Genomic DNA, 16671 nt, shown 5'->3' with positions numbered 1-16671 from the left:
TTGGCTGAGGCCCTCCTTGAAAGAAGGCCCTCCTTCTATCATCATTCCTTCTTGTGCGGCTGGGTGCTTTTTGATACTTCTTCAGAAGTAATAGCTGGATCAACGTTTGGGGAAAAAAAACACTGAAAGAAAGCATTTCTGTCCATCCATTTAGCCTCCTCTGGTGTTTCTCAGTGGTACCTACCATGAGCCCAGGAAGATCAGAAGAAATCTGTAGTTATGGTTCTAACACTCTGAAGCTTGAAATCTGGTTAGGGCACATAAAACTGATGTTTCCAGTGAAGCTTACCAAAGAGAAAACATTTATCTAGCCAAATATCGGAGGCTTATTATTTTATATCAACAACCAGAAAAGTTTTGCCTGTTAACTAAAAGTTTTAGGCCACAGGCATGAGCAGTTAGATCTCATTAATCAGCCTGTTAGAAGTGTTCCATTATTTGAGTTATGAGACCTGTAACTTAATTCAAGAAGAAAAGTTGAAGTCACTTGAAGACAAAGTGAAAAGATTGAGGCTCTTTCTTCTATAAAGTGAGAGGTTGATAAGGGAATGTTTACTGAAGTCTGTAAAATCGTAAAAGAGGTAGGTTATATAAAACCAAAATAACATAATTTTATGGCTAAGTTTACAATTATTGTACACATTCTAAAACCTAGTGCTATGTCATCCTGGTCAGAAATATAATTTCATAAGTTCCATATTTCTATTTCATCATATCCTAATTGATTAAAATACTGTTTAGAAAATTATGATTAAGAACAGATCTATCTTAAGGCGTTTTCTCTTTTAAACAAAGTACAAGTATATGTTTTACATATTTACTTTTACTTAGAAAAAATCTTACTTAGAAAAATACAACTTGGGTGTAGTACCATGTGGTGTAAACAACTGAACTATTTTACTTTTTACTTTCCTATGAATGAGCCAGTATATATTTATTACTGGAGTTCCAGCTATAAAATTCAGGTAAGGGGTTTAAATATACCCTAGAGTATTATTTAAAAATAAATTTGTTTCTTTCAAATAGAATACCAAGCTTGGTCTATGACATTTAGGGGAGAAATTAAAATATTAAACTTTTATTACCTAGTAAACTGAAAATAAAGTAAAGGTTAAATAAATACAAAGCAGAAAAAATATATATACAAAATCACAACCTCTAGGAGGACAAATAGTCTACTGTTCTCTACTGTGGGAGCTTTATCAGCAGTAGTAAGTAATTCCACCTCTAGGGCAAGGCTAGTACTCAAAAATGTAAACAAGTATGTACTTTGTTTATACAAAGAAATATGCAGCATGGTTTGTATTTCTTTATAGGTATCAAACAGCTAAATGGATTGTTTCAGCACACCAGTAGGGGCCAGCAAAGAGCTCTTAGAGTTTTCAGAACAGATTTGGCATTGAGATATGTTTATTTGATGTGTTAAATCCTTTTTAGACTTCTTTACTTACCACAACACTCTCTTAAGTGAATGAATTGCAGAGACAGTGGAATAAAATATCTTGTGTGCTCAAACTATATTGGGGTATAGTTTTTCTGTCTAATCTGCATATATTTTTAATGGAATGTTTGCTTAGGCTATTTCTTGGCAGAGTTTTAATAGTCAAAATATAAATGGCATCATTTAAAGACTGTACTACTTGGCTGGAAAAGGCCTTAAAATTACAGAAGAAAATGCTTGGTGACAGCTTCTCTTAAACTTTTCTTTCTCAGACCTATGCTCAATTTTTCAATAGTATTACTAGGCTAATTTTGTGTTTCTATCCTTAAGCTTTCACTTTTTATAAGTAGTGTTTTGGAAGCTAAAATATTTATCTATTTGATTTAATGCTTGAGTTTTAATTCACCCCAGAGTTTTGGTACTTCCAAATTTATACAACTGTTTGAATTCACTCATTAAAAAAAAATTAACAGAATATATGCCTTTCTACATTAACTAACTTGACAAGATTCCTAGTTTGTCTACTATTTGGAAATTCAATCCTTGATTTGATACTCAATTACATGGGGTTTCATTCCTACCAACTTCCTGTAATTTTATCCCTATGGGTAAAAATATTAGTGGTCAAACTCTGCTGGAGAAAGTATAGACGCCGTGATTCACATAGTTAAATGTTCATTTAGTAGAGCAGGAGTGAAAAAATACTGTTTCAACTTGAAATGCTAGAAGATTGTTGTTCTTGTGTTACTCATTCATGCAAATTGGAGAAGGTATAATTGAAACAAGGTTGGCAGTGTTTGAGGCAGTGCGCTGCAGCTGAGCTCAGCTTAAAGGGCGCTGGAAATCAAGTGCTTTGTAAGTGAAGGCATTTTGACTACAAGCGATTCAAAATATTTGGAAACGTCAGTCTCAGGAATGGGTCGTCTTTTTCTTTCTATGATATCTGGTATCTAAGGTTTTACTTAGGATAAAGACTACTGCTTAAGAGCTCTTTTAGGCACCACAAATGATTTTTTCCTTCGATGCAGTGCAGCTGCTTCTAGCCTGTCTACCGACAGAGATCTTTGTTATGACTTTCAGCCCTTAACATGTTTGGAAATGAGAACAAATGGCACAAAGCTTACGATTGCACTTTGCAGCCAGAAGAAGCAATACTTATCCTTTGTCAGAAACCTCCGGAGATGATTTGGATAGCAATGTTCACATGTGCTTCAAAAGACCAACACGGATTTCAACGTCTAACGTTGTTCAAATGAAGCTGACTCCTAGACAGACTGCACTAGCTCCGTTGATACAGGAAAACGTTAACTCTCAGGAAAGATCATCTGTTCCTTCACCTGAAAATGTTAATAAAAAGAGCAGCTGTCTGCAGATTTCACTACAACCAACAAGGTACAGTGGATGTCTTCAGTCTGGCAATGTCTTAGCTGATGGTGATGATGCTTCATTTACATCTGTCTTTAAGGATGGCATTTACAACAATGCTGTGGCTGAGAATGAGCTGAATGCTGTGAATGATGGTAACCTTGTAAGCAGTTCGGCCATTCACAGTGGGAGCCTCAGTAACTTTTCCACCAGTGAGAATGGGTCTTACAGCAGCAATGGTAGTGATTATGGATCATGCACAAGTATCACAAGTGGTGGTTCCTACACAAACAGTATCATCAGTGACAGCAGTGGTTATACTTTTCCACCAACTGATGATACTTTTTTTGGTGGAAATTTATCTTCTGACAGCACCTCCAATAGAAGTGTGCCAAACAGGAATACTACTCCATGTGACATTTTTTCAAGAAGTCCAAGTACCGTTCCTTTTGTCCAGGATGACTTGGAGCATGGACTAGAAATTATGAAATTGCCAGTGACCAGGAACTCGAAAATTCCACTAAAACGTTGTTCATCCTTAGTCATTTTTCCTAGGAGTCCTTTAAATACCCCACCGACTTCTCCAACAAGTACAGACGTTCTTCCAAGCAAAGGATCCTATCAAACCTCACACCAATTTATTATTTCTCCTAGTGAAATTGCCCACAGTGAAGATGGTAGTAGCACTAAGGGATTTCTTTCAACAGCTGTCAATGGACTTCGGTTATCTAAAACAATCTGTACTCCCGGAGAAGTGAGAGACATACGACCACTTCACAGGAAGGGTTCATTACAAAAGAAAATTGTTATTGCGAATGATAGTCTGAATCAGAATGTCCGTGAAAAGTCGTCTGAAGGGTTTTCTTGTGTTTCAGTGCATTTCACCCAACAAAAAGCAACTACATTAGATTGTGAAACAGCAAGTGGTGATTGCAAACCAGAGATGTCAGAAATCAAGCTTAATTCTCATTCAGAGTGCATTAAGCTTATGCAGAGGACATCTGCATGTTTACCATCCTCTCAACACCTAGATTACCAAATAAATATCAATGGACAGTTGGAAAGACCAAATTTACAGATAAACAAAAACCATGCTATTTTACAGAGAAGTGTTTCATTGGGAGGAACTTACCCAAATGTTTCCTGTTTATCCAGCCTCAAGCACAATTGTTCTAAGGGGGGACCATCACAATTACTCATAAAATTTGCACCTGGAAATGAAGATAAAGTTGATAACTTATCAAGAGACAGTAACAGAGATTTCACAAATGAACTATCTAATTCTTTAAAGCATTCTTGTAAGGTAAGTTTCCTTTGGTCTTGGTAATTGTTAATTTATACTAGAAAAGCTTTATGAACTATTTGGTTAAAATATATTAGAACTTAGCAAGTGTTTTATAGTCATAATCTTTGTATTTGTAAATCTGAGGAAACTTCAATAGTTTTTCACTCTCTGTTATTTTACTAGTGTCAAAAATATGCATTAAAAAAAAAACTCTCTAAAATGATTTAAACCATGAAACATTTCTGTAGCATGAAAACAAGCTTTAAATAATAATTTATTTCATAATATTTTTACCTTGGTATATTTTTTTCTTCAAGTAATATAGCATTTTAATGTCTAACTCCATATTTTATTCCTACTTTCAAAAATGTTCATTTAGCATTCTCCCCTCCTTAATCAATGTGAAATAGGTAAAATATAGAATACTTATTTAAAATACTAAACAATAAAAAGCCTACATAAAAATGTGAAAATCTTTTCACAAATGAACACAGAGAAAATGTTTCTCTAAAATATGCGTATTTAGTAGAACATTGATAAAAACTATTATGCTGCTGTTTTAAAGCACAGGAAAAATAACTGGCATTTGCATTTGTATATACCCTTAACCACAGGAATTTTGTTTCCACCCAGTTTTCCTTTAGCTACCAGTTAAGATTGCCTTCTAAAATGTAACTTAGTCTTTCAACAGTATTGAATTCTAATTTTATATTTTTTGAATTTGGTTTCAATTGCTAGGCATTTCCCAAATACTCCTAGTTACCTTATTAATTTGTTATTTTGGTAATTTTGTTTATTAGTCATTTAACTCTAATGTATCTTAACCAAAGCAGTTTTTTATATAATTGAGCCTTTCCAAAGCATTTGAATTTAAATAGATTTTCCAAAGTATTTGAACTTAAGTAGATTTTTAAAATTTCTGTATTTGGAAGGTCTCACCAGATTCCAGGAAATTAAATTTTTTTTTTTTCTGGCTAAACCAATTCTGGATGACAGTACATAGTATTTTAGGAGGAAAAAAAACCCTTATCTGTTTATCTGTGTTCATATAACACTCAATATCTATATTTAAAAAAATTTTTTTAAACTTCTGGACGTGTAGCTTTAGGTAAATAAAATATTAAGTAATTGCTAGTTTTCTCTCTTTTGAAATCTCATAAATATAATTATTGTTACCCAATGCCCAAATGTTAATAGAAGCAAATACTTTACTGAAGATGAATAAAGATCAGATTTCAAATTCTGATCTATGTTTTAGGATTATTTTATTTATGAAACTTTAAAAAAAACAGCTTTAGGAGATTATAATCCATGAAACTGTTTTGCCTCCTGAAAGAAAGCAATGAAATGACACTATAAAGAAACATGTTAATAATTTGCAAACTGAATTACATGTACCTTGTAAACTTATTTTACATTTAATGAAATAATTAATCTGAAATGCATAATTAACTTAGAAATATTTATAGGTAAATATATTTGTAGACATAGCCTTAAAATAGTTGATTTTGTGGTAATATTATAGTTTGTTGTTAATGATACTTTTGAAAAAAAAGTATTTTTAATGTTTTTTAATAAAGTGTGACTAAATGCCTTTTTGCATAGCTAAAAATACATACTTTTATTGGTTTTATTTAACTTAGGTAAGCTAACTTAAGTATTTTTTTGTGACAGCCAAATGTCTAGCTTTGTGCAGATTCTATTTTTTGGTAGACTATTGGATTATAAATAGTTCAGAAATATGTAGTTTGCTGGAGAGTTTTAATTTGTTCCTCCGTTTAATGTTTATTGAGCAATTCCATATAAAAGTACCGGTAAGCAATAGAGTGTCCACTAAATTCAACATAGACTAGATCTAAATTGATCTAATTGATTGGTAAGGGCTGGTTTTAAAAGGAAAATCCTAATGTTGTTTTTCCTAAACTTAGCAGTGGCAACAATACTGGGGTTTTAGAAATAATCCTGTGTTTATCAATAATTATATATTAATCTAATTATAGTGGCATATTGTAACTCATTTATAAATAAACAGCTCCCAAAATATTTCCCATGACTCCAGTTAGTCTGGGTTAGTATTCTGATATGCTGAGTCTGGATTCACATTTAACAAGTTGATATTAGAGTAGCATTTAGTAATGTCAGCTATCTCTACCGAGCAGCCGTGAAATTAAATCACTGCTTTGGTCAGGGACCCTGGTTTCTAAAGCACTGAGAGTCTATGAATTCTTTTCTTACATGTTTAGCTACTAGTCTCTAGCAGCATAGAATCCAATTTCTAGCTCTCAATAGTAACAGCTCATTAATGGCTAATATTTTAAAATCTAGTGAGAACTTTTACCTGTATCTGCAACAGGGCTCTGTTCTGTGTTTACAACTTAGAATGAAAATGGGACTCTGTAGTCTGCATGATGATGTTTTATTTGCTATCAAAGAACATAACAATAACTGGCATATGTTTCTTATATATACTTTTTGAAATACAAAAAGCCTTTACTTTTGTAAAGGCTGTCTAATGACTTTTGATCTGAAAGTAGATAATTGATGTTTTAACCTTGTGTGTAATATTTTGTCATCTCAGTCAAGAAGTAGTTTTTATCTAGTTACAAAAATTACTCTTCAGATTTCTAAACTTTCTGGAACAGTTTACTCAATTGTTATTTTATTTTTTCCTATCTTTCCTCTAAATCTCCTATGTTATGTTATTAGGATACTCAGAGATTTTGTTATCCAAGATATTTAAAATACCTCAGCATTTTACCCAGGTTTGTACATGTCCTCCATTCTTCACATATATGCACATTTTTACCCAAAAGTTTGGCTTTACATTTTTTCTTTTTGTTATAAGTTTTTTCTTTATTTTCTGTTTCTTCATTCTGGGTAGGTAAATTGTTTAAGCCTAGTGCAGTAGAACTTTAAAAACCCTATCTCAATTATTTCAAAAGTCTTGAACACTAATATCAAGATCATACATTTCAATAGATTACTTAGTTGTTCTTCCTAAAATAAGTGTTTTAAATATATATTTGTTTTAGTGTTCCATTATTTTCTCAGCCCCTATTAATTTGAGCAGAATATTTAGAGACATTTGGTTAATTTTGAGCAACACTTAATCTTTCCTATAAAAACCAATATAACATATAAATATTGACTCTAAAACTGTGATGCAATGTGAATGTCTAGTTCTAGAAATTTGGTGAGAGATGTATGCTTATAAATGCATATCTCTTAGAACTGAGGAACTATAATATTAACTTCAGAGTAGTTCAGGGAGCTGAATTGTTTGTTTCAGAAATAGTTTGGATTTCTCTGTAGATATGATTTCTTTAAGTCATTCATCTAGCATGCATTTGAGTGCCTACTATTTGCCAGGCACTGACCCCAAGTCCTGGGAATAAAAGATAATAAAATACGGTCTCTACTTGAGGGAACTCCCATGCTAGTAATAGGGATACACTGGTAAACAAACAGAAATCCAGTCTAATATGTGATGTGCTAAAATAGAAGTGTGGATGAGAAAGTGAGAAAGATGCAAGAATACTTGTCTGGAGGAGAAGACCTAGTTGGTAAAGCAAGACTTCACAGAAGTGGTGACATTTGAGCTGAGTCTTGGTAGTAGGTGAGTTGGAGTTCATCAGGCAGCGAAATCAAAGAGGATATTCTAGAGCAGAGATTCTCCATCTCAGCACTATTGACATTTGGGATGGATACTTTTTCTTGTGGAGGTGCTGTCCTGGGCCTTAAGATGTTCAACAGCATCTTTGGCCTCCACCCACTAGATGCTCGTAACACTGCTCTCTTCTAGTTGTGACAATCAAAAAATGTCTCCAGATATTGCCAAAGGTCTTACAGGGCAAAATTGACTCCTGTTGAGAATTATTGCTCTAGGCATGAGCAACTGCACTGCACATGCAAAGCTAGATGTGTGAAAAGTGATGTAATGAACTAAGCTAGAGAATCCAAGAGAAGGGAGGGTGAAGAAGAAATCATGCATTATTAGGTTCCTGTATTGAGAGGGTCCTCCCCTGTATTGCTGCTGTCAAGTAAGGCTGTTGGAGATACAGGATCAGGGCTTAGGAGAGAAGTGAGAGCTGGAAATGTAGCTTCAGAGTTACCAGTGTAGTCAAGGCTTTAGGTAAGGATGAACTAAAAAACATAAGAGTGAGATGGGAGAGGGTGGTAAATCGGAATTCTGGGGACCACCAACTTTGAGGGGACAGTGAAAGCAGAGATAGTCAAGAGACTAAGAGAAGAGCCCCTGGAGGGGCAGAGAGGCCAGGAAAGCAGGGAGGCCCAGAAGTCAAGGGAAGGGAAAAATCAAGGATGGCAACATACTGGACTATAGAACCTACGCATCTGCAATGTGGCAATTAGGAGGTCCTTGGTGACTTCAGCAAGAGTGGGCTCAGGAGGATAGCATGAAAGCCTGGCTGAGGAAAAAAAAATGAAACAGATAAGGAAGCAGAAATATTTGTATCATAAAATAGGCATGAGTTAGCATGGGCACAATATATATTTAATGACTGATGTATAGAAGACACAGTATTGGGTGGATATAAATGCACAAGACAAATTCTCTATCCATGAAGATATTGCAGCCTATTCTCTAGGAGGAAAAGGGGACTTATAGCTCTCTCTTCTTTTACCTTTGAACTGTAGAATTAGTGAGTATAAGCAATGAAACAAAAATGGAGATTCAGTAATTCAAAATGAAAGAAACAATACATTTGAAGGTGCAGATTTGACACTGCCTCTGAATAGTCACAGCTCATTTTGAACAGCATTATTCTTAACTTTCTTATCCCCCTCTCTACCACCAAAAAGAAGTTGAAACAAAAACAGAGCTTCCCTGGAAGCAAGTCAGGGTTTAAGGTCTGTTGCTACAAACTACTTGGAGAATAGGCATCTCTGCCTTTCTGTCACAGGCTTCTTCCAGGATATGGAGCCTACCGTGCACTAGCTGTTGTGAGGACTCCCACCTTCTAGACCCACTCTCTCTCTGCATTTGGGTGATAATAAACAAGATATATCAGAAGTTAGGACCAGAAGCCTGTAGAAGGTGCTGGGCAGAGTTCCTGCGTGTGGCTAGCCTGTGTGTTGAGGTCAGCAGGCTGGTTAGCAGGCGTGAATGAGTGCTAAGAAAGGGAAGCAATGATCTTGTCAGCATGTCCAGGAAATACCTGAAGTATTGCTCAAGCCTGTGGTTCAGTATTCTTTGTTTGTCATGAGTGAGACCCAAATACTAGAGTCAGATGAAGACAGACACTTAGCAATGTGAGAAAGCATTTCAAAACAAGAGGTGAGCAAATCTGTCCCAACATGGGAGCAGAAAATTGAAAAGCAATTTTACCTACACTGAGATTTAACAAAACTTCTTAGATAGAACTAGAGCAGATCTGAGAACTTGAAAGGACAAGCAGATAGCTTGTTTATGTACTTTGTAGTTCAGTTCATGAGCTAGTAATAAGAAAGACCATCTGGACCAAGCGAATCCACCATGTTTTTAGTTAGGCTCTAGGATATCTGTGGCGGTGGGAAATGGGGGGAACATGGCTTTCTCTTGATTCAGATGTATTACAGAACCATCACACGGTGACATGTTGTGTGATTTACCTTAATATATTACCAAGCAAAAAGAAATTCATGTCAAGGATATTGGTGGGTGCAGCAGACAGTCTTAAGTTCAGTCATTTGTTAAATACAGAAACATTCTTAACAGATTTTTTAATCTTTTGTTCCTTTTATAAAATCTGAGTATAACATTTTATGATATCACTAAAATAATATTATCCAGGACTACTTCCTTTTTTTCCCTTTCTCTTTTGAATTTTTGTTGGCAAACTGCCTTCTAATGTTTTGAAGATTGCGATCAGAAAATGCCTTACATTGTCAATTGGATTAGTAATTCTCAAATTTTCATGTCCATGTATATCTCCTGGAGATCTTATTAAAATGCAGATTCTGTTTTTTTAGCTCTGGGGTACCTGAGAGTTCCATATTTTTAACAAGCTCCTAAATCATATCAATGCTCCTAATTTCTCAAACACACTTTGAGAAGACCATTGTTTTATGAGAACAGTAATACAGTCTATAATTGAAGCATCCAATGAGTCCTTTGCCCACTTTTGTATACAGGAGAGCTATAAGTATACTGTGCCCAGGGCCAAAATAATTTGCAAAGAATTTTAAATCTACCTAGGCATTAGAATTATTATTTATTGAGACTATGTAATATAGAAGATATTGTTTGGACCAAGAAACATTCAAGAACAGGTTTGCCTGCCTGCCTTATAGAAGAACTTTAATATGACTCTTGCAGAATTCTGACTATTACTTCCAGGATTACATTTTAGTTTCATTTAAGAGTTTGAAAATACTAGTCTATAACATTTGCAGTTTTACTTAAGAGAATCTCTCAAATTTATAATGGCTGCAGTTCTGATCTATGTTGCTTTTTTTTTTTTAAAGATTTTATTTATTTATTCATGAGAGACCCAGAGAGAGAGGCAGAGACACAGGCATAGGGAGAAGCAGGTTCCCAGTGGGGAGCCTGATGTGGGACTCGATCCCAGGACCCCAGGATCACACCCTGAGCCAAAGGCAGATGCTTGACCACTGAGCCACCCAGGTGTCCTGAGGTCTATGTTGTTTTTAAAATTGTTGCCTACATTAATTTTTCCCCCTCTCAGCATGAGATTTGAAAAATACACAATTGAAATGTTAATGTTTCTTAAGTATTTTTGCTTTTTCAAATATCTTTCTCTTTGTGAACATTTTGAACCTTTGCAGTATACCTTCCTGTAGCAGCATCAATTAGGGTACTAACAAGAATTTTTGAATCTTACACTGACTTATGTAATAAATTGAAAAACCCTATATAATCAGTGCTTACTTATGAACTATCCTTTTGATAGTTCTATAAGGAGAATATTTAGAAATCTGTCACATACAACTTTGTAATGCCTCTTAAAAGTATATATTACTTCTCAAATATAAATCAGGACATGAAAATCATAGGACTTGTCCTTCCTATGGAGCACTTTTAAGAAATCTTATTGGTAGCTGGGTTTTTGTAGACTTTGTAGCTGCTTGTGGCTTAGCCTAATTTCAAGGAGCCTAATAAGGTATTAAACATGTCAGATAAGAAATGGGGAAAAGGAAAGATATAGCAAAAAAAAAATAGTCAAAGATGGGGAGATAGAAGGTAAGCAAGCAGACAAGCAAATGTAAATTTTCTAGAATTGGTCAGAGGAGAATTCTAGAGAACAGATTAAGCAAATAGGTAAACTTTTCTGAACTCTCCTTGACTAGGATATAATTCCCTAAATCAGGGACTTTTTTTGTCTTACTCACTGCTATATCCCAGTATCTAGAATAGTGCTTTGCTCAAAACAGACACTTAATAAATATTTATTAAATTAATGACCAAAACTAGGGGACCCTTTATAATGGTAGAGATGACTATAGAATCCTGATAGATGAGGGTGACCAGACAGTCTTGCTCAAACAGATAACCAAACTAGGATATTTAAGGGATGACTGTAATGATGAGCGGGAGTTACTTGATGCTTCATCCTTTGCATGAAAGAGTAGCACTCTTAAATGAATACCTTGTCCCTGGGGTGGATGCCAATGGAATATTATGATCGTGACTCAAGGATTAGTTTCCACAGTGGAGTCTGATTCATAGCCTACATATTCCACTAACTGGTACCATAGAACTATGTGTCTGGATGGAGGCTCAGATCAAATTTTCTGAAAAAAAGATTGAAAGGGCAAAAACTTTTAAGGGTATTTAAACAAAGGCCATTTGAGCAGCTTTAAATTTATCATTGTTTAGTAGAATGATTTTTTTCATTGCAAACAATGTTAGGAACTGGATTCTTAGAGTTGTTCCTGGAGTTTCAAGTCACTGTTTTAGCTAAGAATGACCTTTACCTTTTGTACCAAGGCTGAAAGACTGAACCCTCTTAAAGAGTCACAGAGCTTAGTGGAAACTAAAGTCATGTTCAAAGCAAATGAGTTTAACAAGTATTTCTTAGTAATAGAATATGTGCCTGCTGTGAGTGGCAAATCTTATTCCTGGCTTTGAAGAGTTTACAGTTTAGATGAGAAGACAGCATAATCTATTAAAACACACACACACAACTCAAGTACAATACAACATAATATATAATAATGTCCATATAACTACGTTAGGCAGGTGAGCAACTAAGCTCTGAGATATGTGATTACCTATATAATTTTTAACTAATTTAAATTTTTATCAAGATAACACATGTGCCTGTTTTATTTATTTTTTTTAAGATTTAATTTATTTATTCATGAGAGACAGAGAGACAGAGACACAGGCAGAGGGAGAAGCAGGTTCCATGCAGGGAGCCCGACATGGGACTCGATCCGGGTCTCCAGGATCATGCCTTGGGCTAAAGGTGGCACTAAACCACTGAGCCACCCAGGCTGCCCCCATGTGCCTGTTTTAAAAATCAGGTGTTATTTCTCTGAAGATTCCCTTTCTGCCTTTTTTCTCTGTGTTCTCTCTTCCTAGAATTCCTATGAGCCAAAGTTTTCATCTCTTGGATTGCTCCTGTAATTTACTTTTCTATCCTGTTTTCTGTTTTTTTGCCTCCTTTCTACTTTCTGGAAGACTTCTCATAAGTTCCCCCTTCTCTTTAATGTTAAAATTTTGGTTATGTAAATTTGTTTTGAGTCTTGCATATTCTCTGATTCTTATGGATCATCTTACTATTACTGTTTTTTGTTTCTCTTTTGTTATTGGACATTTTCCTTCAGGTGTCTGGCTGTCTCTTCACATTTGAGAGTAAGTCACCACCAAGTAATCTGGAGGCTGTATAATTGTGTGGGGCTTTTAAACTGATAGACCTCATTGTTGGGAGACTTCTGACTATCAGTATCAGAGGTCAGTTTATTTCCCCCACAGAAGAAACTTCCAATGATTACCCAGTTATGTTCTTTTTTAAAATTTTAAGTTGCATAGAGCCTAATGAAGGGCTTGATTTTATGACTGAAATCAAAACCTGAGCTGAGATCAAGAGTTGGATGCTTAAGCATCTGAGCCACCCAGATGCCCCACCCAGTTATGCTCTGTAGTCATTGTTAGTGATAAACTGTGCGTGAAGGTGATTTCTTTAGGTTCCTAAACCAAATTAGTTCACTTGGTCAAACCACACCTTAATAGTGATATTTACTTACCAAATCTTTAAGGTACTCTTGGTAACTTATAGTAAGTGAGGTACCTGATTTTCATACCTGTTGTCTGAATATACATTGTATGTATTCTAGATGTGAAATACTCCTAGAAAGACTAAATTAAACATTCTTTGTAGTAGAATATGTGGTTCCCTTAACATATCTCGTAATGTTTTACATTCTTGGCAATCAATTTAAATGTAATACCCATGATTATCCCTCTGAGAAAGAGAATAGACCTACTAAAAATATGTTTGGGTAGAGGACAAGAATAAAAAGGTATGGTCATGGCCTCCTAATGGGATGTGATATTGGATGCTTGCTGTTACTTGAACTTGAAACCTTTTATACTACATTACTAGCCAAGGTCTTTCACCCCACCCTTCAGTAGGAGGTATCTATAGGATAAAGCTTCTTGGGACAAGTCATTCAAGTAAAAATAGGATCAGAAAGAAAAAATAATAATAGTTGTCTAAAGGAAAGTTTCCATCTGGGTTGAATGCAATCTGATGAGTAACTGTTATAAATTACCTAAATGATTATAAGCTACCTATCTTTTTTTCAAATACATTTAAACTTTTTATTATGGAAATTTTTAAACCTACAAAAGTAGAAAGAATAAGACAATGAGCAATCTTGTTTGCCCCTGGTAAGCTCCCAGTTTCAGCTGTTATCAACAAATTGTCAATCATGTCATCCATCTTTTCCTCTCCTTTTTTCTTTCCAGGATTTTTTAAAATGTGTATTTATTTATTTATTTTTAGAATAGTCCCATACATCATATAGTTTTACCATAAACACTTCAGAGTGCATCCTTAATCCATCTGTAATGGATTAAGGACCTTTTAAATATATAAAAACTACAGTGCAGTTTCACACTTAACAAAATTGACACTAGTTCTAAACTGTTTTGACTGGATCTCTACCTAAGTCATTGAGGTCATTTTAGTAATGATGTGGCTCAAGATGGATACTACTCCTTTAACTTGTGTCTGTCTAATTCTTTATCTCTTTTATGATGTTTGTTTCATTTTGAGGCAGAGCCTGTCAATTATTTACCATGGGATTTTCTGTTTCTTTAATCAGGTAATTTTTGATAATATTATATTTGTTACCAATGAAATTGAGGCTTTCACTTTGGAACCAAAACTAAAAGATTATCGTTAGGACCTGGAATTTATCACCTAAACTACACCTTACCTCAAATTTAAATCACCACAAATCTGCATTTAGGGTTTAAACATCTAGGATACCGACATTCTTCATCCCTGCATAGAATGAAAATGTACACTATGATGAATTAGCTATAGTAATTCCTCTTATGCTTCTCTAAGTCTTAATTTCATGTTGAAGAAGTACAAAATTTATGAAACTTGGCAGAGTTGTCTAGAGGACTGAAAATTTCATGTCTGTTTGGCCAGTAGTTGGTGGTTGGGAGCTAAAAGGAGCTATTATTATCTACTTTATAATATTTTGGCAGAGTACAATGAAGGTACATTGTAAAGTGTAAGGTACTATATAATGTATAACATAATGATTGTTGTTTTACATGTACAAAATGAATCATATAAATTTAAGAATCCAGGTTAACAGCTAAGTAATAGGAAATACACAAAAAGAATATATTAAAAAACACTGTTGGAGGCACCTGTGTGGTACAGTCAGTTAAGCGGCTGACTCTTGGTTACAGTTCAGGTTGTGATCTCAGGGTCCTGGGATTGAGCCCCTTGTTAGGCTCCCTGCTCAGCACAGAGTCTGCTTAAGACTTTCTCCCTGTCACTCTGCCCCTTCCTCGTGCTTTCTCTCTGTAAAATAAATGAATAAAATCTTTTTAAAAAATCACTGACCCTTGAACAATGTAGGGGCTATGGGTGCTACTCCCCCTAGCCACCGTGCAGTTGAAAATCTACATACAACTTTTGATTCCCCCAAAACTTAATTACTTAAAGTTGACTGGAAGCCTTGCTGATTAACAGCCAGTTACATATTTTATACATTATATGTATTATATACTATATTCTTACAATTAAATAAGCTAGAGAAAAGATGTTATTGAGAAAATTATAAGGAAAATAAAATACATTTACAGTATTGTACTGTATTTATTTAAAAAAAAAATCCACATTTAAGTGGACCTGCACAGCTCAAACCCATGTTATTCAAGGTTCAACCATAGTACAAAAATACAGACTAGAAATTTGGGGAAGTGCTTCTTCATAAGGCTCTATCAAAGACCAAGATATATTTTGAAAGGAATATGGTATTCTCAGAGCCCTATTACAAATTAAAGCACAGTTATTTTTCTTATACTCAATTTTGATTTGCATATTCTTGGGGAGAAAAGCTGCATCAATACTAGATGTACAAAAGAAAGAAGTAAATAAAAATTAACAGGAGATAATTAGCAACTAGAAAGTCCTTTATGTGGGCCATAAAGCCACTCTTTATGCAACAATTAGTAGTTCTAAAGAAGACACCCTATTACTTTTTTTATCCCTAATTGAAAATAGTGATTCAGACACTATTTTATTGACTATATGGCATTGATAGAGTCAGCTTCTAGCCATAAGATGATAGATTCCTTGTTTTTAGTTTTTAAACTAAAAAATTCCAAATCTCTCAATTGGTGTTGTTTTTATTTAATACATTTTAGTTTTTAGAGCAGTTTTAGGTTCACAGCAGTAGTGAGCAGAAGGCCCAGGATTTCTTGTATCCTCCATACTCTGAAACATATTGCCTCTGCCATTACCAATATCCTCCACCAGAGTGGCACATTTGTTATAGTTAATGAATCTGCATTGACACATTGTTATCATCCAGAGTCAAGAGTTTAATTTAGTGTTCACTCTTGGTGGTGTAAATGCTATGGGTTTGGATAAATTTATAATGGCATGTATCTAACCATCATAAGAGTATCTTAGTTTCACTGTCCTAAAAATACTTCATGCTTTGCCTCTTCATCTCTCCATCCTCTAATCCCTGACAACCAATAATCTTTCTACTGCTGTAAATATCTGTGTGCAGTGAACCTAAATGCCATCTGTCTATCTTCTTTGGTGAGGTGTCTGTTAAAGTCTTTGGCACATTTTTTAGTCAGGTTATTTGTTTTCTTATTGTTGATTTTTTTTCTTATTGTTAATTTATAAGCCTTCTTCATATATTTTGGATAGTAGTCCTTCATCAGATGTCTTTTACAAATATTTTCTTCTAGACTGTGATTTGTGTTTTAATTCTCTTGATGATGTCTTTGGCAGAGTAGAAATTTTTAATTTTAATGAAGTCCAGCTTATCAATTATTTCTTTCACGGGTCATATCTTTGGTATTGTATTATATTTTTTAAAAGATTTAAAAAAAATAAAAAAATAAAAAGAT

At 34.5% G+C, this 16671-nt stretch overlaps 1 protein-coding gene across 5 annotated transcripts in view; it reads left to right on the top strand.

Moving 5' to 3' along the window:
• Positions 1-16671, top strand: part of NEDD4 (NEDD4 E3 ubiquitin protein ligase) — a 124061-nt gene that overhangs the window by 48442 nt on the left and 58948 nt on the right. For 2 of the 5 annotated variants that reach the window (XM_072808676.1, XM_072808675.1), the window contains exon 1: positions 2416-4109. The exons of the other annotated variants lie outside the window; for them this stretch is intronic. In XM_072808676.1, coding sequence (XP_072664777.1) covers positions 2550-4109 — 1560 coding nt within the window. In that variant the 5' untranslated portion in view covers positions 2416-2549. Of the gene's footprint in view, positions 1-2415; positions 4110-16671 lie in introns of those variants that run through there. 5 annotated transcript variants of the gene reach the window in all.

This window comes from Canis lupus, chromosome 32 (assembly GCF_048164855.1).
Source record: "Canis lupus baileyi chromosome 32, mCanLup2.hap1, whole genome shotgun sequence".
NCBI classification, from domain to species: domain Eukaryota; kingdom Metazoa; phylum Chordata; class Mammalia; order Carnivora; family Canidae; genus Canis; species Canis lupus.
This window is presented reverse-complemented; position numbering and strand designations above follow the sequence as displayed.